Source organism: Miniopterus schreibersii (assembly GCF_964146895.1).
Source record: "Miniopterus schreibersii genome assembly, chromosome: 12".
In the NCBI taxonomy this organism is placed as follows: Eukaryota; Metazoa; Chordata; class Mammalia; order Chiroptera; family Miniopteridae; genus Miniopterus; species Miniopterus schreibersii.
Genome location: NC_138112.1, coordinates 27248305 through 27275344, shown reverse-complemented (window position 1 = coordinate 27275344; position 27040 = coordinate 27248305). Strand labels below are relative to the sequence as shown.

General features: G+C 36.9%; 1 protein-coding gene across 2 annotated transcripts in view; it reads right to left on the bottom strand.

The window, feature by feature from the left end:
* Positions 1 to 27040, bottom strand: part of DLG2 (discs large MAGUK scaffold protein 2) — a 1618243-nt gene that overhangs the window by 1578970 nt on the left and 12233 nt on the right. For both annotated transcript variants that reach the window (XM_081155084.1, XM_081155073.1), the window contains exon 2: positions 26903 to 27034. In XM_081155084.1, the coding sequence (XP_081011210.1) occupies positions 26903 to 27034 (132 nt within the window). The remainder of the gene's footprint in view (positions 1 to 26902; positions 27035 to 27040) is intronic.

Below are 27040 nucleotides of genomic sequence, written 5' to 3'. Positions count from 1 at the left end.
CCACCGATACCCATAAAGAATGCTCTACAAATAGAACAGATGATAACTCTCAGTGCAGCGATATTCATATAGGCAGTGCTGCCATACCTCAAGCCCTTTCTTTTTAACCTGGTCTGTTAATAACACTTTTGGAAGACAACACTCTCCCAACTTAGAGAGCAAAAAGGTAAGTATTCCGCATAGCCCAAGGACACAGACAATAGTGTGGTGAAGGCCTGGGGTGGGGCAGGGGCCGGGTGGAGGAGAGAAGTGGGGGGAAAATAGGGGACATCTGTAATAATGTCAACAATAAAAAATAAACTTAAAAAAATAAAAATTAAAGGAACTCTTTAACTTATGCACTTAAAGAAACGCTAAGTATTCTTTCATATACCAATGACCCTTTTAAGGAGGGCCCTTAATAGATAACTGGCCCCAGCTATTAATTTCTGTCATAAAGGATTACAAATAAATTATCCTGAAATCAAAGTCATCATTTTAATGTTCCACACCTCTCCTCAACTTTATCTTATGCTAAAAATCCCACAAAACAAAAATCAATTCCTTTTCTTCATTTATAAGATACATTTTACAACCAGGTTATCTTGGAATTATGAAATCACATGGCTCAAATTTAGAGGTTCCGAGGGTGCTTTGCTTCTATTTTATTTTTCATTGGCTAGGCTGTGCTTTTGGTTTCGCTTACTTTGGAGCAGAGTTTAGAAAGAATTGTGACTTGCAGCAGGGGACTGTCGGGAAAGGAGAGAGACCGTCGGGAATTCGTAGGGAGATCTGTCGACTAAGGCTTAGGAATTGGGACTTTGTCTGCTTTGCAGCGTGGTGCTCTGAAGTGTTTGGCTGAGCACTGTGAGGGTAAAGAATCATTCCAGACGCTGTAGATATTATAAACATTGCTGTACCACTGGTACCCTTCCCCTCTACGTCTGTGAAAACTATACCAAATGCAGAGTGGTTTGCTCTTAATTATTTCTGTTGAGTAAACTGCATGAACGAAAAGAGATACTTTTAAAATTCCGTACTCTAAAAGTTTAAATGTGGAGAACTACAACCTGCATCCATTGCTGGTGGGATTAAACAATGGTGAGACCATTTGAAAAACTGTTTGGCAGTTCATCAAGAAGTTAAACATACAGTTACCATTTGATTCAGCAATTCTACTCCTAGATATAGCTGTAAGAGAAATAAAAACAGAAATTTCCACAAAAATCTGTGCAAGAATGTCCACAGCAGCATTACTGGTAATAACCAAAATGTGGGAACAACCCAATGTCCATCAACTGATGAGTGGATAAGTAAAATGTGGTATATCCTAATAATAATAACTATTATTATTATTACTGGATATTATTTGGTCACAAAAAGGAATGAAGAACTGATATATGCTATACCATGGGTGAACCTTGAAAACATTATCTTAAGTAAAAGAAGATAGTCATAAAAAGCCACATATTGTATGATTCCATCTACATGAAATGTTCTGAACAGGTAAATCTATAAAGACAGAAAGCATATTAATAGTTTCCAGGGGTTGGGCACAGGGGGAAATAGGGAGTGACCGGTAATGGGTATAGGGTTTCTTTTAGGGGTTATGAAAATGTTCTGGAATTAGTGATGATAAATGCACACCTCTGAGAATATACTAAGAACAACTAAATTATACACTTTAAAAAGGTGACTTTTATAGTATGTGAATTATATCACAATAAGCTGTTACTCAAAAAATAATAATTTTTAAAAATTTTGATATGCCTGTAATACAGGGGTTGTAAGAGTCAAGGCAAGAGAGACAGGTTGGGTCTATATTATAAAAAGCATAATTGCTCTAAAGTGTCATTCTGAGTTTTTACTTAATTCCACAGATGGTGGAAAGCAAAGAAATGAATAACCTTATCGGATTCAGAAAGAAAAATTATTGAGACCACTGCTACTCTGAGTGGAAATGATATACTTAATATCTATGTACATATAGCTTTAAGTTACAGTGGATGACTTTCATTTACATATTAGGTTATTTCTCTCATTTTTAAAGACCTCACAGAATTTATAAAGAACTAAATTCTCATAGAACTAAATAGTATATTAAAAATAACTTAGGCCAATTTCCTCATTTATTAGGTAAGGAAACTAGGCCTAGAAAAGTAACTTACTTGCCCAATGTCATACAGATAATGGGCATCACTGTTTATAAATATGTTTTATCTTTAATAAATATCTATTTATTATAATATATACTAATGGGCTATATAAAAATTGGGTCTGTAAATGACTTAGAAAATGTCCCTCAGATCCCTTGAGATGGCTGACAAAAAAAATTGACATTTGCAATGGAACAATTAGTAGAGTAAGTGTAAAAAATACATATTTGAATGCATAGAAAATTACCTTGAATAATTACAATTTGAGCCACTGCCCTCTAGTCACACAAAAAAGTGACCACTTCAGCCAAATTACGCATTATGAATCCAGTGCCCCTTTACTTATCTCCCCCCCTCCTGTTCTTTTGTAATTATTCCATATCTTTAAATTCTAGGCTTCTTGTTGAATTGCTAATAAAATCCAGGAACTGCCCTAAGGAATTTAATTCAGATATAAATGGAATTATTTGAGTTGTTTCTGTCTCTGCTTTTAAAAAACCATAACATGAAACAGTGTGCTGTTTACCTAAAGCCCCACAGACTTCTCAGCTTGATACCCGAAGTAATTTAGGAGACTAAGAGGAAAAAAATCTGTGACTTACAGCAAATTTATTTACAACAATTTCAGAATTGAGAAAATCCACCCACACATGTTATACAACAGCTTTCTCTTTTTTTTTTGTCCTGCTGGTGCTTTCTTCTCATTTCTTTTTCCTTGCTGTCCTCCTCATTTGAGGTGCCTTCAACAAGATTTTAGTTACAATTCTCAATTTACTTCTGAGTGCAACCTAACTAGGAATTACACCAAAAGAAACAAGGGCCTGGCTGGTGTGGCTCAATTTCTGAGCCCTGACCCATGAACCAAGAGGTCATCAGTTTGATTCCTGGTCAGCTCACATGCCCGGGTCTAGGGCTCAATCCCCACTATGGGCGTGCAGGAGGCAACCGACCCATGCTTCTCTCTCATTGATGTTTCTATCTCTCTACCCCTCTCCCTTCTCCTCTCTCTAAATCAATAAAAACAAATAAATAAAAGAAAGAAAGAAACAGGGTACAGCCTCCATTGCTAAGCTATCTCCTGGAAATACAATATGATAAGAACACCCCCACAGCCCTGGCCAGTGTCGCTCAGAGATCAGATCATCCGCCTGTGAACCAAAGGGTCATGGGTTCAATTCCCAGTCAAGGGCACACACCTGTGTTGCAGGTTCAATCCCCGGCCTGGTCAGGCCAAGTGCAGGAGGCAACCAATGTGTGCGTCTCTCTCGCATTGATGTTTCTCTCTCTCTCTCTTCTCCTCCCTCCCTTCCACACTCTCTAAAAATCAAAGAAAAAAATATCCTTGGGTAAGGATTAACAAAAAAAAAAGAACACCCCCACAGATCTGCACAAAATTGTGTGTACAAATTGTCTTGCAAACAAATGGAATGATATCTATGTATTTAACTAGTCGATGAACTGTGCAAGGTCCTTTAAAGCTAAAATCGAACAAAATGAGAAATTTTAGTTCATGTGTAAAGAAAATTTATGAGTGAGGCTTCATCTTTCAAAGTAAATACTCATATCTTCAATATCAGCTTTACTTTTCCTTTGTAAGTTTGCATAATATATGATAACATGGATGGTGAAAAGAAAGCTGACCTGTCAGCTCTCAGTATTAGCCTAGGATTTAAATTTCTCAAAGGTCTCTTTAAAATCTAAAATTCTATGATTCTATTATTCTTTAGTTTTCCTTTTTGTGTCATAGCACAAATCACTTGACATGACATTTCATAGCCAAAAATGTCAAAGTAAATAATTTCAACACTGAATTAATTTTTTAAAGAGTGAAAGTCAGTCCCAGCCCAGGGACATTTAAAAAGTAATGAAAATAGTCAAATATATCAGTCAGATACATATAAGATATATGTGTACATATGTGTTTGTATAGGTATAAATTTAAATATTTGGAAGAATATCCATCAAAATGTTACTGCTTTGACTTTCTAGGCACAGTCGGGTTGTCTGGCATGCTGCCAAACGCAAGAGCACCAGAAATCCTGACAGTCACTTCTTGGGAGGATCCTCTAGATGGCTTATAGAGGTGCCACTGGATCAAAGCTGAAATAATTGCATGGAGATTTTCCTACCAAGAGGGGCAACTGGTTTATTTGGGTAAGATAATTCTCATCCCTGCTATTCAGCATCATAACAATCCTCCCCTGGGTAAATCTCAAGTTCAAGGCTGGTTCCTCTTTATTAAACCACAACAACACCCTTTCCTTAGGCCCTGCCTCTCTGTCATACTTAAGGCCATAGCCTCTGACATGATGGACACTAGGCTCTTGAATGCCACGTATCTAAATTGAGAAGAAACAAGTTAAATCACCTGTATCCTGAGAAAAATTTTTCAGAGACGATTGTGTCTTGTAGTCAAGAAAAAAAACACAGAAATAGAATTGGTACTTCAATACTGCTTAACGCCTTCAGTAGCTCCTCATTAGTTTCATGATGAAATCCTAAGAGCATTATCCTATTGATCTTTTCCCAGGCAAGCAGTATGCAGTTCAATGCACTCTCATGACGCTGAGCAGTGGCCACAAGCCATGTGATCACGGGTAAACAACCAATACTCTTCAATCTAGTACAAAATGCATTTTCCACTTATGATGGGCCTATCGGGATGTAGCCCCACCATACATCAAGGAGCATCTGTACTCTGAAGTGTACAGATCAATAGCATTAATAACTTCAAATTTTTCCCATTATTTATTTGTGCACTTTAACAAAAACGTCCAGCAAGCAATTCTTGAAACTAACGATAACAAGTTGTCACATAATAATTTTGTGAAAACTTCGTTGTTCACTTAAAGATAAGGTTAACATAGAGATATTGTTTAAATGGGCATATAAGGATACCTAATAGAACATTCTAGGAATCAAATATGAAATTCTCTTCACTGTGTTTACTATTACATTTACATGAAATCTCATTATGTAAAACCCCGAAGATCTATTCCAGCTGAAATTCGGATGGAGAACCGAACACCTTACTGGTTTAGCATCCTCCCCACATTCTGTCCACTCTCACCCACTGATTTCAGAACTCTGCAAAATTCACTTTGAAAGCCAATGAATTTACCAAAATTACTTTTAAACAAGATCATGTTGTGGTTTCTTCATAATTTATAACTTCCCTTGACATACCCAGAACTATCATAAAAGCATATTATATCAGTTGTTTCCTTTACAAAGTCAAGTTGGCTATTATCTTGCATGTAATCTTCTAGGTGTTTGCAAATTAATTTAATTTTATAAATATATCATAAGGCTATTTGATCTGAAAGCATTTCCTCAAACTAATAGTTTGTTACTTTTTAAATAACTAATGTTCTTACTAAGATAGAATTGTTTCTCTAAAATACAAAAGCCTAAGGGAATCTAGAGCACAGATGTGGTAGCAGATGTGATGAGTTGGACAACTGATCAGATTTAACAACTCAGGAAACATTATAAACCCAACCATGTGCACCAGGTAATCAGAATGACAGCAAAATAAAAAACTCTTACAATATCACAGGAGAACCTTCAGAATGCTTCTTTAAATGAGTAACTTCAATCAAGCTTCACTAAAAAGTTCATTCTCTCTTGCAATCTCAATGCAGACATAAAGGAAATACATTTTATCAGATGATTAAATTTGTGAGGTACCTATCCTCTGAAACGCAAGTTTGATATGATTGAAATTCAAAACCTTAATCACTGCGTAGAAAATTTCTGTCTGTGTAGAAAACCAACATGAACAACCAAAAAAAGCAAGCTGTTTCAAATCTCAAATCTTTCCAAAAACTCTCTGGTGTGGTAGTGGGGATAAGTTATTTTTAATCATCCCAAAACCCTACTATCAAAAATAGAATGAACCAGAACATATTTAAGAAACAAAAGAATAAAATTATGTATAAGATACTATAATTTAGTAGTAACATAAGCTATGAGAAAACCAATGAAAAAGAAATAAATGGTGAAGGAAGGAGAGTTGGCTTTGGGTGGTGAAAACACAATACAATGTACAGATGACATATTATAGAATTGTACATCTGAAATCTTTATAATTTTATTGACCAATGTCTCCCCAATAAATTCAATAAAAATACAAATAAATTTTTAAAAAATTTTAAGAAATAAATGGATCTATTCTCATAAATACAGCACATGATGTCTCAAGTTTACATATCAGGAACTTAATCTAAAACATATACATAGAAGTTATTGTCTACCTGAAAGGCAAACAAGCATGTTAAGTGGATGCATATATATTCATGCAATTGTATCAGTCCCAAACACAAATGAATTATTCCTTTGAATAAATAAGGTTAGATTGGCTTTGCTTTTAAACAGAATATTTTTTTAAATACAGGATTTTTAGAGCCTAATTTCTTGTTACTAAGTCAAAAAATAGCAACTTGTTTTTCCAACTAGTTGACAAGGTTAATTTAAATACTCATGTGATTCAATTTTCTGCAGTGTATTTCCTAGAGACACCATAATTTGGATTGTAAAAGATTGATTTCCTTGGAAATGCAAAAGCTTTTGAAATTTAAGTTGCAGAATTAGTTGTCAAGGTCTAGAAAAGCCTATAAAATATTTTCCCATTCTTCAAGGTACTAAAATAGTTGTCTGTTTCACAAGATGCCAAGACAATTCAATATGGAAAGGATAGTCTTTTCAACAGATGGGGTTGAGACTATTGGAAATCCATAAGCAAAAAAAAAAAAAAAAAAAAAAAAAAAAAAGGCCTTATTTTCCTTACTTCACACAATACACAAAACCTAACTCAAAACTGATCCCAGGTCTAAATGTAGAAGCTAAAAAAGTAAGTACAAAGTGTCTAGAAGAAAGCAGGTTACCGTATAACCTATCAATTCCACATCTAGGAATCTACCCAAGAGAAATGAATACATATGTCTACACCAAGACATATATACAAATGTTCACCGCAACATGATTTATAATAGCCAAAACTAGAAACTCCCCAAATGTCCATCAAGTGGTAAATGAATCTTTTAAAATGTGATATATCCATATTGTAGAATACTGTTAGGCAACAGAAAGCAATGAGCTACTGTTACATGGATGAACCTCAAAAATATTATGCTCCATGAGACACTCCATGTAAAAGATTACACGTTGTAAGATTGAGTTTATATGAAATGTCCAGAAAAGGCAAATTTATAAGAGACAGAAAGCAGACCAGTTGTAGCCTGGGGCTGGGAGTAAGGAGCTTTTTATGGTGACGGGACTGTTCTAAAACTGGATTGTAGTGATGGTTTCTCAACTCTATAAATGTACTAAAAATTGAATTGTGCAATTATGATGGATAAATCTGATGGTGTATAAATTAAATTTCCATAAAGCTGCTTTTAAAAAAAATCTGTGCAAAAATTTCCATCTTTTCCTTTACTTTTGCTGACAGTGAGTAACCAAAAATATTTCCAAAACCTTGAAATTACTGTCAATATTACAATAGAGAAACTATACATATAATTTTCAAATTCAGGCTTAAGCCACTGTTCACCAGTTTTCAACATTTCCCTTGCATTTGGCAGTCAGAAATCTAAAGGAACAGCGTAATGAAGGCAGGAAGCATATCTGGCAGTAAATAATTATTTGAATGGATAGAGCTCAGAAGACTTGTCAAATCAACTCCGTAAGAAATGGTACCACATGTGGTTCTACCCTGATAGACAATATTGTATACTAACTTTGCTATACTGTTAACCTTGTAAATGTTCCAGTCAGTCTCTGGTGCAGCTCTCCTAGGTCTGTAAGTTATCTAATTGAGATTTCTTTCTGGATAATTTAATAATGATGCTTATGGCAATTGTTTTATTGAACATTTACAATACGCCAGTTACTATACTAGCTATTTCACATTTAAAATCTCATTTAATCCCTACACAATCTTGTTATGTGTTGTTAGCTTCACTTAACAGAATGGAAATTGAAGCTCAGAGAGATTGGGTCAAATAAGGCTCAAGTTTCACAGCTAGTAAGTGACTTATCTCCAAGTTGACTTAGTAGTCCATTTGCTTCACCACAGAACTATGCTATCTATTCCACAGAAAAGCAAAACCACACCTTTGCTTTAAAGAACTGCACTACCACAACATGTCATTGTAGGCATCTGCTTACAAGCTAGAATGCCCACTGTTGCTGATGTGATTCTACCATGAATTTTGGAGTCAAATACAAAAGGAAGTTATCAGGAGGGTGTTAAAAAGTTGATACAGGCAATTTTAAATGACTTCGAACTATTTACAGCCTAGAGTCCTTATAAACTTGAAAAGACCATGTTTAAGACTGATACTCAATTTAGAGCTAAGAATTCCTGAAAACCAATGATAAGAGAAATGAGAAAAAGAAATGTTTACCATTTGCATTGACCATCTGGTTTTTGCCAAAGAATATGCTACATTCTTCATATACCTTATTTCAGATATCCTCAAACCAACTCAATAAGTATCACTATCTTCAATTTGCAGATAAAAACTATGGAAATCTGAGAGGTCAAGTAACTTGCCCCCTAATCACACAGCAAGTGGCAACACCACGATCTAACCCAAAAGTCCGCATTCTTTTCACCCTCACACTCGGAGTCCTCACCCCCGTCCTTGTCGGAGGGCCTGCCTTTGCTGTAGCTCGGCTTCTCATTGCATTAGTGGCCGGTTGGCACAATGTCCATACCAAGGCAAGAGCGGGTCTCCTGTGACCTCTCCGTCCTCACTCTCGCTGTCTTCTTCCCGGGGGTTCCAGGTGTTTGCATTCATTCTGGCTCTGTGACCACTGTCCTTGTTCTATGCAGCTATAGCTTCTCCCTCCAGTTTTTACGAAGCAGCAAACTATGGTTTCTGTTCCGGTATCTTGTTCCTCAACCCTCTCAGCTAAGTTAGTAGCCAAGAGTGAGGTGGATAAACTCCTTTTCCAGTTGGTATTCCCCTTCTATTTCCAAACTTTTGCCACAGCCTTTAAAAGGGTATCAGTGGCCAACTAAACTGCCCCTAAAAGTGGCCACTGATAACCTTTGTACCACAGTGGCCACTGATAGCCCACTGTACCACACTTCGTTACCACAATGGGCAAGATGACACTCGGCAAACAAATGTTCCAGCCCACCCAGTGTTTCAGGGTACCCCATACTCACAGGTGGGCCACAAGCATTCAACCTACAGACCTCCTCTCCCCACATAGAGGTTGATGGCCAACCCTGGGTTTCCGGAGGAAGCTTCTTTCATCCCTTTTCCCATTTCTCTGATCTCCTGACTGGCTCATTAATTGTAAAAATTTCCTGGGGCCAGGAGACCAAATAAAGAGGCTGACAACTCCAGAATATCATCAAAAGTTTATTAAGAGAACTTAAGAACAGAAGCAGCGTCTTGGATGGTAGCAAGACAGTGATTTACACACCAGAAAGGGGATGGGGCTTGTTATATTTAACCAAAGGCAAATGCCTTATAGCCAAGTGGCACGTGCTTGTTAAGAGCTGTATAATCTAAAGCAGTAAACAACTCAATGGGCCTACTTACCTAGCAAGAATACTTCTTTCAGGGGATGGACATTCCCAGGATGAACTGGAGATCAGTCTGCTTCCTAAGATGGTATTGGTCATGTTAAGTACCAGGAATCATTTCACCTAACAACTACCCACCTGTGAGACAGGGTATGACATAACAGCTGCCATAGATAAAACCTACAGGAGCTGTCCAGAAGAAGGAAGACCATCCCTCCACACGGCAGAGACCAGCTCCATCCAACATGGAGACTAATTTCACCTTATGGTAACCCCTAGCCTCATTAAACATTCATTGTAATATATTAGCATGCTAAAGAACACACCCTGAGCTGCTATGATTGGAAAGGAAAAGCCCATAAAAGGTCACAAAATGGTGAATGGAGCTCTACTGAGAAGTCTCCACCCTTTTCCCTGGAAAAATTCTGAATATTACTCCCCCTTACTGAATGCCCTACCCCTTGACTAAATGAGCCTCAATAAAGAAAATAAATCCCACTGGGGAGGGGCTATTCTGTCTGTGAAGTAGCCCATTCTCTGTATCACTGTTTCACTAATAAACTCACTTTCACCTCAAACTCTCTGCTAGCTGGCATTTTCATTTTTTCCTGCTCAAAGCCAAGAATCTACAGTGGGTCGTGGACCCTTGGGTCGCCGTCACCCACAACCCACGTATCACCTGGAATTAGCATCAGAACCCACAGGTTAAGGGCTCAGTCCCCCAACACTGTCCATCACCCCACTCTAGATGGCAATCACAAATCTAGGTTGTCATCTGTACTTCTGACCAACGTTATAAATTGGTGGCTCCTACAACCCACTCCTCAGGTTCAATAATTTGGCTATGATAGAATCAAGAATGAAGGCACAGTGAAAAGTGTTAAGGAGCCAGAATCCAGCAGTGTGGTGACTAATAGCCTGTGGTAATGGCTAAACAGCCAGTATCCTTAGAACGCTCTTTCTGTGGGGAAATCTTGACTGTGCATTGTATTTCTTGGTTTCTATTTTTTCTCTTTTTTTTAAGTTTCTTTATCTTTATTGTTGAAAATATTACAGATGTCCCCTTTTTACTCCCATTGATCCATCCCCTCTACCCCACATCCACCCCACCCCCAGGCCTTCCCCAGACCAATGTCTGTGTCCATGAGTTATGCTTACAAACATGTAAGTTCTCTGATTAATCTCTCCCCACCCATTTCCCCCTCCCCACCTTCCCTCTGAGATCCCTCAGTCTGTCCCATGCTTCTATGTGTCTGGATCCATTTTGTTCATCAGTTTATTTTGTTTATTACATTCCACATATAAGTGAGATCATGTGGTACTTGTCTTTCTCTGACTGGCTTATTTCACTTAGCATAATGCTTTCTAGTTCCCTCCATGCTGTCCCAAAGGATAAAAGATCCTTCTTTTTCACAGCTGCATAGTACTCCATGGTATAAATGTCCCACAGCTCTCTTATCCACTCATCTACTGATGGGCACTTGGTCTGTTTCCAGATCTTAGCTATTATAAACTGTGCTGCTATGAACATAGGGCTGCCTAAGTTCTTTGTGATTGGTGTTTTGGGTTTCTTAGGATATATTCCTAGAAGTGGGATCACTGGGTCAAATGGCAGGTCAATTTTTAATTTTCTGAGGAACGTCCATACTGTTTCCACAGTGGCTGCACCAGTCTGCATTCCCACCAGCAGTGTACTAGGGTTCCCCTTTCTCCACACCCTCGCCAGCACTTGTCATTTGTTGATTTGTTGATGGTGCCATTCTGACAAGTGTGAAGTGATACCTCATTGTGGTTTTAATTTGCATCTCTCTGATGATTAGTGATGTTCAGCATTTTTTCATGTCTCTTTGTTTCTTGCCATCTGTATGTCCTCTTTGGAGAAGTGTCTATTTAGGTCCTTTGCCCATTTTTTAACCTGCCTATTTTCTGAGTCTAGTCTAGCCTCCCTGCAGTTTCTATAAGGTATCTTATAACCTTCTAATAAACCCCTTTTCTACTTCAATCACATGCTATTGGTCTGTTATTTTTAGTCAAGAACTCTAAGTCCAAGAGTCATCTATTTCTAGCCTTAATCTCTGTCACATTAGAAGTGATCTTGATTAATCAATTCCAGAAGGCTTGAAAGTTAAATTCATGTATGTTAATAAATCAGGTAGATTCTTAAAATGCTTGAATAAGTATGACCTCTTTTAAATTTCAAATTGAATCCAATAATGCTACTATTTATGGAAATTAAAACTCAGGCCAGTTAGAATAAACTTTTTATCTAGTAATCAACTCTTTCCAGAAGTTAGGAGAAAATTTTTTTAATTTAAAAAAGGTAAAAGCTAATTTTAAAAGTCTGTGCTATATCCAGCTAACTAACTAGTCTCTATATGAAAATTTAATAAATTTTTTGCATAAAATTTGGCAAGAAAATATAACACCTCAATTATGAGAATTATCCTTAGAGAATAAAAATGTTCATTGTATTGTACATGTCATGACCTCTCACTTCTCCATTCAGTCTCATGGTTTTAAAAAAGCATTCATAATCTGAGCTCCCAAATTTAAACTTCAATCCTTGATGTCTTTCTGGTACCTCAAATTTCTGTATGCAACTGTATACTTAACATGTCTACATGGGTGCCTCAAATTTCATACCTCCAAAACTAAACTCCTGATCTTCCACTCCACCTCCCAAATACGCTGCTTTCCTAGACTTCCCCATCTCTGAAAATGGGAATGCGACACTTCCAGATCCTCGAGAGAAAAAAAAAGAGTCCTCTTAACACCTCTATTTCTGCCATCCCTGACTCCCATTCTATTAAAAACCCAGGGCTCTGCCTTCAAAATCTAGAATCTGGCCACTTCACATCATTCTTACTTCTGCCACATCCTAATCTAAGCCACAATTATTTCTACCTGAAATATTACAATAAACTCCTAACTCATCTCCTCCATTTCTTTCTTTGCATCCTTTTAGTCCACTCTAAACATGCAACGCAGTTGATCATTTTATTTTTTTATATTTTTTTAATATATCTTTATTGATTTCAGAGAGAGGAAGGGAGAGGGAGAGAGCGGGATAGAAACATCAATGATGAGAGAGTCACTGATCGGCTATGAGCCTGCAAGCCGGGCATGTGCCCTGACCAGGAATCGAACCCCAATCGCCTGGATCCTAGGTCGACGCTCAACCGCTGAGCCACGCCCGGCCGGGAGGAGTTAATCATTTTAAACCTAAGATAAATCATATCACTTTTCTCAAAACCTTCCAACAGATTCCTAGCTCATTCACAATAAAAGTCAGTCTTTATAATGGCTAAAAATTCCTATATAATTTGTTGCTCTACCACAACCAAGCTCATTTCCTACTACTATCTCTCAGTCAAGAGTGATTGAGTCCATCACACTGGACTCCCATTATTCCTGGAATAATCTAGATATGCCCCTATTTCAAGGCCTTCCCTTGAAAGTCAAGAACTTTTCCCCTTGCAAGTAGCCATATGACTCAGTCCCTCAGCTCCAAGTCTTTACTCAAATATTTTTAGTTCCCTCCATGCCCCATACTATATGTTTATAATTGCTGATATCCATCACTTAACTATGAATTCCATGAGAGCAAAGTTACCTGTCCGGCACTGACATATACATCTCTATCAGTTTTTAGCACATCATAGTTGCTTCATAAATATTTGTTCAGTTAACAAATATATTAATGAAAAGCTTAAGTAAATACATCATAAATAATTGTATTGGTACGAATATATTTTTAAGTGGCAGTTTTAAATTTCTCAAAAAAGCTGAGATGTGCCCTAGTCAGTTTTGCCCGGTGGTTAGAGTGTTGGCCCACGGACTGGCGGGTCATGAGTTCAGTTCTGACTAAGGGCATGTACCTCGGTTGCAGGCTTGATCCCCAGGCCCGGTCGGGGTGTGTGTGGGAAGCACCCAATCAGTGCATCTCTCTCTTTCTCTTTCTCTCTCTTCACCCCCCCTTCCACTCTCTCTGATAAGCAATTTAATTCTCATGTGATAATTTAAAAAAAAAAAAGCTGCGATGCAATAAAGAAGTCTAAGGGGAAAGTTCAACTATGTAAAAGAAGAAAGGTATTTGAGAAGTCTTCTACATTAAATACTAGAAGCTAATTCATATTAATAGCAGAGATTCATATCTTTATTCTGTTAAATTTTCATAAATTGCAAATTACTATTTCATAGTATTGCAAATATCATAAATGTCTTTCATATCATCAGCAGTAATGTCAAAAAGGAGCAGGACATGTAAACAAGTAAAATTTGCATGTTTTGATTGGCCTAGCAATTTTAAATGATGCTGTTTTGATTGCTGCAAACCAGCAAACTCCAAGAAATTGCCTGGCAATGCAGTGGCATAATTAACCTAATGTACTTTCCTGACCTCATAAATCATGTTCTTTGATGCCCTGCGTTCCTGGCACAAAGACCCTAAAAATAAACAGAAAATTCCCACTGTACTGACAATAAAATATTGCAAACACAGGAACCTTCTTTAAAAGAATATTTTTTTCAACACAGTACTTTTCATCTAAAAATCTGATTCAAATTTTTTTTTAAAGCAAAAACAAAGAAAATGTTAATGCAGTTATATTGATCATCAGTAATAATTAGTCTTTCCTTCATTCACCAAATTATATTAACTTCTATTATATTCCATGAACTCTACTAAGCACTGGGATTAGAGGCATGAACAAGGCAACCAAGTCCCTGCCCTCAAGACTGCATTATAGTTGGGAGGGAAAGACCACAAATAAATGTGTGTTGATAAGCACAATAAGAAAATTTAAATAGAGTAAGGAAAAAAAAAAAAACAGTGGGAGAAGGGTGGCTATTTTAGACAGGATGGTCAGAAAGGCCTGAAAAGATGGCAATTAAACAGGTACTTGAAGAAGAAAGTGGGCAAACACCAACAGGCAGAGCAAACAGCAGGTACAAATTAATGCCTTGAAGTAGAAAGCTTGTTCAGGAAAGTCCAAGGCCAACATGATTGGAGGGGAGTTGGCAATGCTGAGAATGTTAGTAGAAGAGGTGGGAGAAGTGGCCAGGAGTCAGATTATGTGAGGTCCTACACTCAGGACCAGGGCTTTGAGTCTTGTTTGGACAATGACAGGAAGCCAATGGAGGGTTTTCCAAATAGTGAGGTAAATTAATTACCTTTTGATTCAAAAGGTCATTCTGGATGCTGTACAGAGAATAGATTGGGGCAAGACTGAAAACAAAGGGCTGTCAGGAAGCTATTGCAGTAGACCAGATAAGAGACTATGGTGACTTAGGGATGGTAAGAAGTGGTAGGATTCACAATGCAATTAGAAAATTTGGCAACAGAACTTGCAAATGGATTGGATTAGGATGTGAAAGAGGGGAATGGATGACTTCTGGCCTAAGTAACTGGGTAACTGATGATGGCATTTACTGAGATGGTGAAGACTGAGAAAGGAACATGGTGGGTGGGCGAGGCAATCAAAACTCCAGCCCAGGTTAAGTTTTGAAACACTTGATAGGTATCCAAGTGAAAGATAATACGTAGGTGATAGGATATATGAGATAGAAGTCAGACATAAGCTTGGGAGTCATCAGCCTGTAGATAATATTTAAAACCATGGGATTACAATGAGCCTATCTAGGTAGTGAGTATAGATTGAAAAAGAAAGGGGGGGGGAAAGGCCTGAGGACTTAGTTTAGGGGACTTCAACATTGAAGTTAGTAAAGAAAGTGGTACAAGAAGGTAAAACTCACTATGGCAACTGTTGCTGAGAATAAGATAAATCCTGAGAATTAACCAATGAAATTGGCAATATGGCAGTTTCTATAACTATTTTGGGTTTCTGGGGGAAGGGGGCTTCTCATAAAACACCAAGCAAATCTTGGACAGCAGCAGGGTGTTGGAGAATCTAATTTAATTCTTACACTGTCTTCCAGGAGATAGTGTCAGAATCCACAGGTTGAGGGTTCACTCCTATAAGACTGCATACCCCCATCCCCAACTTAGAGGCCAGTAGCAAGTCCAAGGTGTTGTGTGTGCTTCTGACCAACCAGCTATAGACTGGAGGTCCCAAACACTCCTCCAACTCAGGATGCCAATTCCAAGTCCAAATGTTACCTGTACATCTGGCGATAAATTAGTGGTCCCCACATCCTCCTCGGGTTTGATTAACTTGCTAGAGAGTCGTACAGAACACTTTACTCACCAGATCACCAGTTTATTACAAAAGGACATAATGCAGGAAAAAACAAATTGAAGAGATGAACAGGGTAAGATATGGGGGAAGGGTGTGGAGCTTCCATGCCCTCTCTCCCCAAATCTCAGTGTGCTCACTAACCAGAAGCTCTCCAAACCCCATCCTTCAGGTTTTTATGGAGGCTTCATTACAAAGACATGATTGACTAAATCACTGGCCATTGGGAAGTGAACTCAATTTCCAGTCCCTCTTCCCTCCCCAGAGGTTGGGGCTGGGGGAGTACTAAAAAATTTCCACTTCTAATTACATGGTTAGTTGTCCTGGCAACAAGCCCCTCATCCTTAGGTTATCTAAGGGTTTTCCCAAAGTCGCCTCATTAACACAACAAAAGAACCTATTGCTCTTATCACTGGAAATTCCAAAGGTTTTAAGAGTTGTGAGCCAGGAAAGGGGAACAAAACCAAATATATATGAGAAATATATTTTCATCATCTGAATGACCAAATATATATTTCTCATAAGTCCCAGTATCACAGTAACCTTGACAAGTACAATCTCATTAGGATGCAGAAGACAAGAGCTTAATTTGGAGTAGCTTCAAGAGACAATTGGAGATGAAGTATAAACTGGGAGTATAAACAGCTCGTGATAATTTTTGTTCTAAAGGCAATTAGAGAAATGGAAGAGGGGCTACATGACAGGAACTGTCACCTTAAGTAGAAGAACACAGTCACTGCTAAATCATGGCCCAGAAGGAAGGGGGCCAGAAGCATAAATATCCCAACCTCTCTTCCCTCCCCTCCTCTGATCTGTTAATACCTTCCATTGGCCAACTCAGAAGCCAGAAGACAAGGCAAGACAAAGTGAAGGGAGGTGACAGATGAAGAGAGTAGATTTTAAAGATGACAGGAACAGCAAACACTGAGTTTATGCTAGGCACTCTTTGGAATGCAATAAGTATGCTAACATGTTTACCCTAACAACCACCGAACAAGAGAGGTACTTTTATTTTATTATCACCCCCATTCCCAGAGTGGTTATGAAACTTGCCCAGGGTAGCACAGGGAATAAGTAGCAGAGGAACCTACATCGAACCCAGGCAATCTGGCTCCAGGGCCCATACTCTTAACCCTTACTTTGAATTGTTTCTTTAAGGGGAGATGTTTGTGTGCTAATAGAAATAATAGAATTTGAAGGTAAATTAACTGCAAAGAGAAAAAGAGCAAGTATAGCATATTCTTTGAGTAAAAGGGGAAGTACAGGGACATAACCTGCCATGAATCTTCTACATTTTCCTGCCCTTTCAGATCATCTTTCTTTGCTGATCCACCCTGCTCTGTGCCCTGGGAAGGCTATGTCACCTCAATAGACTATGCCACCCAGCTCCCTTGTCCTCTGGCTTCCAATTGGGGTCCACTATTGGGAAGCACCAGCAGAAGATCAGGGACGGGAGGAAAGAGGGATTGGGATGTTTATTCCCCTGAGCTCTCTCTTTTCTGGGCCATGGTTTGGCAGTGGCTGTGTTCCTCTTCCTGAAGTCATAGCTTCCATCAGGCAGCCCTCCATGGTTACAGCTCTCTCTGTTACAGTAACAGCTCGCCGTCCCCGCTCCTTCGGAATTCTCACCGTTCCTAGTCCCCAAAGTGCTTTGATCCCCGGTTAGTCTCCTTAACTCTGCCCATACCTTTGTAAACAGATCTTCATTAAACCCTCGTTGAGAAGGCCTTCTGCGATCTTCCGGGGCCCTGACTCGATACTCTATCCAAGGAGAGGATTTGGTCTTCGATAAGAAGAGAGACAGCTTGTCCACTTTAATAAAAGGGAAGGCAGGGTATACAGATACAGATGTAGGTAGGTTGGTAGATTAAGTGGTAAAAAGATGAGAACGTTCTTTTTTTATTGTTTTTATTGTCTCAATAAAATAAGAAGGTCATCAGTTAATGTTGAAGAAGGTGAGGTGTACTGCATTTGAGAAGAAAGAAGTTCTGTATGAAATGTTCCCTGTGAGAAAAAGAGAGTGAACTGTCCAAGGAAATGTAATAGGCTTTTTGGTCATAAGTTTAAAGTAAAACCAGTTAACAAAGTTGTATGTATTTCTCCAGCTACGTTTGGCTATATGGGTACAGGCATGGAATAGAGATGGGTTTAACCAGAGGTTGGTTTTTCCAGCAGATGGAGGGAACAACAGTGAAATTGCAGATGTATGCAAATGAGTAATTATAGCAATGAATCATGTATTCTAAACCGGGTAAAGGAGAGACATGAAGACATTTATGGTGGCTAATAGATCAGAAAAATGTATAGGGCTGATGGGTTAGCAGTACTTGTGGGATCAAAGAATGACTGGACATGGGAAATATAGAAATAAACTGGATCAATAGAAGGTGATGGGTGGTAGTCAGAGAGTGGAGATTTTAGAGGGGTATGGTTACTAATAATGGTAAGATATAGAATAAAATATAAGATTAAGTACATGAGATGTGGTGAAGAGATTACTGTTAGAAAGCAGATTAAGACATTGATCCAAGGAATAAATTGTCTACAAACAAAGCCAAAATAATGAAAACAATTCAAATTTGGAAGTATAAAATTATCATGTTGAATATTACTGTCCATTTTACTATAACTTTTGTTACTGTGCCTGTGCTTTATCCAGCTGCTTCAGACAGCCTCAGGCCCTGGTTAATAGGTAAAAGTGACACACAGTCACTTTTAAAGTATAGTCTGATTCAATAATTTAAACAGTCTCTCCCAACTAAAACTGTTCATTTATATAGCTTCCCTCCTCTCCTGCTTATCTCTCTCTAAAATAATGTCCAATTGTATAGGAGTAGACAACTGGAGGAGGGAAGGTAGGTAATACAGTTTATCTGCCATCATAGCCTTGGGGGCAGAAATAGGTTGGGTTTGTTGGATCTCCATGCTGTCCTTTGGCTCCTTTGGTCAATTTGCCTGTCCATCTGATCACTGGACACACTGGCCTCTGATGCAGACGTGGGGCCTGGCGTCCTTTCTTTTGGCCCAGGCAAAGCTCCCAGGTGCTCAGCCTGGCTGACAACACTCGCCTTGGGCTTTACTGATACTATATCCCCGCATTCCTCCCTGAAGTCCTGTTCTAATTACCACTGAGCAAAGACATTGACCAGAACTTCCCTGAGATGCTGCCTTAATGCCAACCTTCCAACTTCTCCCTATGTAGTAAAAATAAAACACTACTTACACAAGCTTTCTACCCCTTTCAAATGAGTACATTTCTAACTACAACAAAAATCTAACACAGTACCAGGCATGCAGCAACACTCACTTATTCACCCATTTATTTAACAAATACTTACTTGGTGGCTATTAAGTGCTAGACTCTAAGCTAATATAAAAGATACAGCAATGGGCAAAATAGCTGCTCTTACGGAATTTACATTCTCGTGGAGAAAGTCATGGAAAACACACATAAACAAAATGTCTCAGAGTGATACAAACAGTGACAAAATAAAACAGGTAGTGTGACAGATGTGACTTGGGGGTGGAGTATAGGTGAGGAAAAGAGTGGATAGCCACTTTAGAGGCACTGAGACCTAAACAATGAGATCAGCCAATAAGGCAAATATCTGGGTAGAAAGGTACTCCAAATAAACAAACAAACAAAAAGCGAGTGAAAATGTCCCAGGCAGCATTTCAGAACAAGAGAGAAGGCAGTGTGGCTGGAGTACAGTGAGTAGGGAGAGTGGTAAGAGATGAGATGAAATGAGACAGATGTGATGGGGAACCTTACAATTGAGAAGACTGAATTTGATTCCAAGGATAATAGATAATTACCAGAAGGTTTAAATTAATAAATGCTATCTAAACAAACATAATACAATAACATGAATTTGACCAGTTCAAGTAATTCTTATGATTTTGGTGTTTAATCCACATAACTATTTATTTCAAAGTACATATCACAATTGTATTTATTTGTTTACTGTGTGTCTCCCCTAGGAGACCATGAGCTCCATGAAAATAGGGTCCACATCTCTCCTGTCATGAATTCCCCAGAGCCTAACACAGTGTCTCTTAGATTGTGGGCATTCAAAATATATTTCATCGAACGAAAAAAAATTGATGATGGAATGAATATTCTATGGTAGACACTGTGCCCCATACTGAATTAAAACCAGTCCCTGCATTCAAGATGCTCACAGTCTACTGAAGGAGACCAACATGTAATCAATTACCAATAATACAAAATAAATACTACACCAGAAATATGCACAACTACTATGGGAACACAAGGGAGAAAGTGATTACTTCCACTTAAAGGTAGACAAGTATTAAAGAAGCTTTTAACCAAGAAATAATAAATATTCATTTCCTTGGGATGAATGTTTATGCTAAGAAAGAACATCTATATCATGTCCTATTAATTTTATTAGTTCTACAGTTCAATAGAACATGTACTCTGTTGACAAAAAAATTTAAGCATACTATTACCATAATATTTCAAGATATCTTGAAAGGGTTTATTCATAAAATCTTTTAGGATATTCCTTATATTTTTGTTATTATGTATATCAAATCCCTATACCTGAAAGTTAAGCTCAAGACTAAAATATTCGTATTATTATGCTAGCTATAGGAAATCCTAGATGGGGAGACCTAGTGTATGCTGCTTTCTTGCCAGGTACCATATACAGGGGTGGGCAAAAGGAGGTTTACAGTTGTTCATATGGAAAATAATACAATAATTAATAAATAATATAAGAATAAACTCTGTATTTCACTTGCTTACAACTAAAAACCCACTGTTGCCAACCCCTGTATTAGTGATCGAGATCACCACTAAATTTTCATTTATTAAGTACTTAGCAGAAATCACCAGATCCTTTCCTGTTCTCAACAAACTTCTGGGGTTTCATTACTCTGTATAGAAGTCTCATATGCCATCAAAATAAATTAATTTTGCCTACTTCAGGAATAGCACAAATAAAAGCATCCTCCACTTAAAAACAAGCAGCCTTATACATAAGGTACATAAATTTAGTTAAATGGTGCCATCTGGTGACATAAATCCTGCAGCAAACACACAAAGTCCAGAGCTAAGAATGGCAACTTATCCTCTTGATGGCATCTAATCTAGTGTCAAATTTAAACTTAAGAAATACTGAATCCCTCCTGACATGAAAAGCACAGCTAATCACACTCAGTATATGACAGTTTAACATCATAAATAACAAGGATTATTTGGTCACATTTTATGCTTACCACTCTTGTTTCTCAAGTTTACCTTCAAACTTAAGTCTTTGGAAAAGATTTAAGTCTAACGCAATGCCCTATCCAACTCCTAGAGGACATTTTAAAGGCATAAATATCAAAAACATCTTGAACCCCTGTGGTAGTCAAACCCATTTCTTCACTTTTTTTCTGACCTCTATGACTCTGTATAATTTCTTCACCTCAAATACCACTTCCCTAAGAAAACTTTTCAATTCCACTGCTAAGGTTAAGCCTCTCGCTCATAGCGCTCTCTGTCTCCTTTATCACATTTATCACAATTGTAAATACAGTGGTGCCTCGGTTTTCGAACATCTCTGTTGACGAACATTTTGGGTTAGGCAGGCCGTAAATCCGGAAGGAAATGCTTCGGTTCTCGAACCCGCCTCGGGAGTCGAACCTGCCCCGCGGCTTCCGCTGAGGGCAGGATCCTGGGGCCCCTCGGTTTTCGAACATTTCGGAGCTCAAATGGTCTCCGGAACGGGTCACATTTGAAAACCGAGGGACCACTGTATATACTATTTATGCCATTTTGTTTAATGCTCGTGTTTCCCGTGAATATATCAGAGTGCTGGCACAGTCTTCAATAAATATCTTTTGTATGAATGGATGGACGATGGATTGATGGGGAAAATGTCCTTCTGTATCTATCCTTTCTTCTTACCCAAATCCTATCAGTTACAAGACCCAGTTCAAATTCACATTTTATATAAAAGTTTCCCTAGCAACACCAATGTTCACTGATCCCTGCGTCTCTGAACTCCTAGAACATTTCAGTCTAGCCTCCAGAGTTTAGTCAATCCTTAATTATATCCTGTCTTGTACCTGTTTATATGCATGTAAATATTACCTTCCCAACTGACCTTAACCTCCTGGGGGGTAAGGATTTGGTCTTTAACAACACTCACCTGCATATATCCATGTAAATAGGTAAACACTTCATAAATGCTTCATTAATTATTTTTACTCAATAGCAGTAACTAGAATACCAGCACACCTTTTACTTAAATGGGTACTGTAAACAAATAAGTAGGAACATATTAGACCTTAGTATATAAGAATTTAACATTCACCATTTTGACCGTCAAGACTTATTTGAAGGTCCATGACATGTAGTAATTTATTTGTTTCACTAGAGCACATGTTTGGAGGTTGTGAGTGGCAGCAGGCACTAACCTAAGTGAGTAAGCCTCATACAATGCAGCTTTGCTGTTCTCTATCCATAGCACCATATGCAGAAACTACTATTAGGTATCCAAAGGGGAGGGGGAATCATTTAAATGTTTCAGATACACTATTGTATTTTTTAATTAGGTTTCATAATGATATTCATTAATTAATAGATTCTCAAAGTACTCAAGATATATCCGAGAATGGTAATGGCTCTTTAAACTAGTTAAAGATCAAATCAGATGTTTATAAAACCCAAGAATGAAGAAATGCCATTGTCACATTTTCTCATTTATTAATAATATTCACGTACTATATTACTTTCTTTGCATGACAAAATATCTAACCATTTAGAACACATGTTCTCAAACTTTAGCATGTCTCAGAATCACCTGGAAGGCTCACTAAAACACTATGTGCTGACCCCTGCTTCCAGAGCTTCTGATTCAGCGTGTCTGGGATAGGGCCCAAGAATTTGCAATGCTAACCATGTTCCCAGGTGCTGCTGCTGCTGCTGCTGCTCCAAGAACCGCACTTTGAGAACCTCTGTTTTGGAGGACTAAAGCCAAGTTGTTCCAAATTCACATAACTGTGTGGGCCTTCGCACTCACTGTCACCTATACAAAATCCTTGGACTTTCTTACGATCACATGGCAAAAATTACACATTATGGTGAATAATTAAGACCCGAATAGCCATGAGGTTTTCAAATAGATGTTACCTTTGAAATAAAAATATTATATTAGAATTACTATATTGGAAAAATATGTAGTGGCTTAATTTATTCAAACTAAAATATGATAAAACTTATACAGACTTATTTTATAGCACTTGTCACCATTATATTTAAATAATTAACTAACCGCACACCTAATGTCTCTTTCCCCCCACTTGATTGCTCTCACTTACCCATGAGGGCAAGGACCATCCTCTCCTCTTTAGTTTACTATTGTATCTCTATTGCCTACCACAATGTTTAATACGTAACAGGTATTTTAAAAATAATTGTTGAGTAAATGAATAAACAAAATTTATTGACGACTATGATTATAAAGGTCCACATACTGATGCTACAAAAGTTAATTAAATATAACTTTAACTCTCAAGCTACTCACAGTCTATTGAGGGGGAGAAATATGCTCAAATAATCATAAAGCAATGTAATAAGTGCTTCATAGTAGTATATGCAAAATGCTCAAGTACATAATGAAAGGGCCGCTTAAAGCTGCTAGCAAGTAGGGACATGGTAGAAGGTGATAAATACCAATATGTGATACATCTAATGTCTCATCCATGTTGCTAGTAATCTCAACTATCCACAGGGTTCTATGCTAAGCTTTATGGAAATGAAAAGTATTCTACTCTAACACAAAATTGGACATGCAAGTCTCCATAAAGCAGGATAGCACTTTTTTAAGATGTTGCTACTAGCAGGGTTTTAAGGAACATATCACTTTACTGTCCAAATCCTTCCCCAAAAATTCCCCCTCAAACACTACACAGTGAAATTTAAATTTTCAAAGTATCTGGAAGAGATGTGTAAAAATAATTTTTTAAAAAACTAACATTTCATCTCGCTCCTTCAGCACCTAAATGAAAAATAAATAACCTGCGTGCTTAAAAATTGAAGTGTTTTAGCAATACTAAACAAAGGAAACAAATTAATTTGTAAAATATTACAGAATTTCAATTCACTTCTATTCAAATTCTTTAAGGTGTTAATAACAGTCATCATAGAACTATAATTTATCCATCAGACAAAACATTTTCCTTGGTGTTACCACAAGATGTCACCCTAAGCCTAACATCTAGCGTACAGCTTTTAGCACATCGCCGTTTTAGGCATTTTTCTTTTTTTATACATTAATAAACACTAATGACTAACTTTTAAGAGCTTTGAGTACCTTTTACCACTGTCAATTATTAGTAAATGTAAGATTAAAACAAAATACAGGGACTCTAGAAGCAAAGAGGAAGAAAGTTAAACAGTTCATCATTCTCCATGCTTCTCATATATCCAGCTATTTACCATAAGAGCAATGCATCTTACAACTGAATTTTCTTCTTTTTTATTTTTATTTTTTTTAATTTTTATTTTCTTCTGTTTATTTTTAAAATTTTCCAGAATAAGCATATATGACTTTTATAATCAGATAAAATTACACTTTAAAATTAAAAAATAATAATAATACCTTTGCTATCACCTTCTACCCTATTATCAGAACCCACTTATAAAATGCTTTTATGCACTATAATACTAATCAAAGTTATATATACAGAATTCCAACCTCAAAGATTATACCATCTAAAACATACTAGCTTTTGGTGGGAAGGCCCACAAAAGGAGAAAAGTATTCATTTTCAAAGCTATGTTTTTCATGTGTAGAGAAGCTTCGTTTCCTGGTCACATGCAAGTGTTACAGCACATTGTGCAATAACAGTATTTCACTTTATTATTCATTTATGTTGGGGTTTATGCATTATGAGTCTCTTCTATTTCTTCAGTTAATTGAGATTCGTGCAAGTTATTATTTCAACATACTGGCTATTTAAACACCAGAACAATGGGTGAAGCCACCTGTCTTCCCTTACTTATAACAGGAACAACAACAAAAAAAGTGGGGGAAGGAGTTGGTTCAAACAGAAAGCAAGTTATAGGCCATAAACAATGCTGTGTTTATCAACAGCTCCCTACTTATCCTTTTGTAAAGCTTTAATCCCCTTCAGGATGCACAGGGCTACATGGTTTTTCTTCTTTTGTGTCCTTAAAGAGGATGCACAGTGAGACCACTCAATAGCAATAAATTTGTAATCAGTATGTAGCAACCCACATAGAATTGAATGGAAAACTGTATTTTGTTGTATAAGGTTGCTCCATTTTTTGCAGTCTAGTTTATCCCAAAATGGCTTTTAAAAACCAGCCAAAGCAAATCTATCCATTCAAAGCTGGGCACAAGGATTACTTATATAACAGCTTTTAACAGATTACTGTTGTCTCTCATTTTTTAGACATGACAACTACGCTGTAGGCTTTTTGCCAAAATATTTACTGCTCACTCAAAACAATTACAAAATGCAATTCTTTGTCATTCATTTGTCATTTTATTCCCCATGTAATAATGTTGTGATACCAAATGGTTACATTGCCAAAGTATAGTACCATTATCTAAAGCATCCAACAATACTCTTCCTAAATCAAGTTTAAAAACTGAAACTCTCAAAAGACTTAGCTAGCCTTAACTAAACATATCATACAAATTTATTCAGAGATTTTGCCATTCAGTTAATGGCCTTTACTAATGATCAACTCCATGAAACTATTCATTTTTAATTGAGAAATTTGTGGCTTAAAAAATGTTCTCAACTATTATTCTTTAATGACAGGAATTATTTAAATTCTGCAAGAGTCCATTTAGAGTTGTTTTTACTTAATACCAACTAAGATGATTATAGTTATTTGTGTCATTAATTCTTACAAGCCACAAGAGAATATTTTAAAGAACTTAATCCACAGGGCAAATAATCCTATAAAGCTTTCTTCTTCTGTTCTTATTCAATAGAGTGATTTTCAAATTTTCAAAATTTAATGTTTTTTAAAATTATATTCAGAACAAGTTGGAGTTTTTGTAAGTGTAGAAATATACAATAAAAACATAGATAAAATATTTTCAAGATTCTCATAATTCCCATTTTTAGACTCTGTTTAAATAACTACCAGACCTTAAAAAGTAATAATAATGTCCAGTAGACTCAGTTATTTCCTTAAAATGTACTATTAAGCCCAGTTAATATATATATATATATATATATATATATATATATATATATAGTATAATTAAGTGGGGGTTTTAAACAATTTTTCATAGTTGGCTATTTTTGTTGAGGGGAGGTGTTTATATGTTTTGCTATTTTATTTTCACTTTTAAAATATCATAAAAAAGAATTAAAAGTTACCTGCATAAATACAAAAGATGTATGTATAAAGTCATAGATAAATAAACCATATCCTTGAATTTTTTCACAATCTTTAATAAGTTAGAGAATAAACATAAGGTTAAACATTATGTAGTTAGATTCATGACAAATTAACAAACATTCCAAAGCACTGAGATTTTCATCAATCAACTTCTCAATTTGAATCATAATCTTTCATAAGAGAAGCAGAAAAGAGGAAAATAATATTTTAATGTTTGTTTAAAGAAGAGAGTAAAAGTAGAATTCTGATTCTAACTGAGGAGACTGTGGCAGATTGTTTTTGTGCTAAGTAATTCCTTCTCGAGAGGAAAGTAGCTTCCTTCCCTGGCATATTTGTCCTCAATTTTTTGAAACAAACTACTCAAGATTTTTCCTGTGTAAACTTTCCTTCCTATACAAATCATTTTTCAATATTTACATTTCTTAATAACCTACACTTTATTTCTACTCTATAATAGTTCTTTGTTAGGCTAACTTTATATAAAAAAAGAACTCAAACCTTTCTTTCTACTATCAAGGAAAATTTTTCCAGTTTTAAATTTGGTTAACATCAGTTTCTTTGACTACATTACTCAACTATTCAGCCCAGTGCTTACCATTAAGATAATACGTATTTTTTTAACACATACCTAGCAAAGCTTGAAATAAGCTGCTCCTAAAGATGCCCATCACCTTTTTAACAGCGTTTTTCAACTGCTGCTCCTCTGGTTTCCTTAATTTTTTGCAGTACTCTTCCAGTAACGATAAAGCTCGGTCAGTATCTGAAA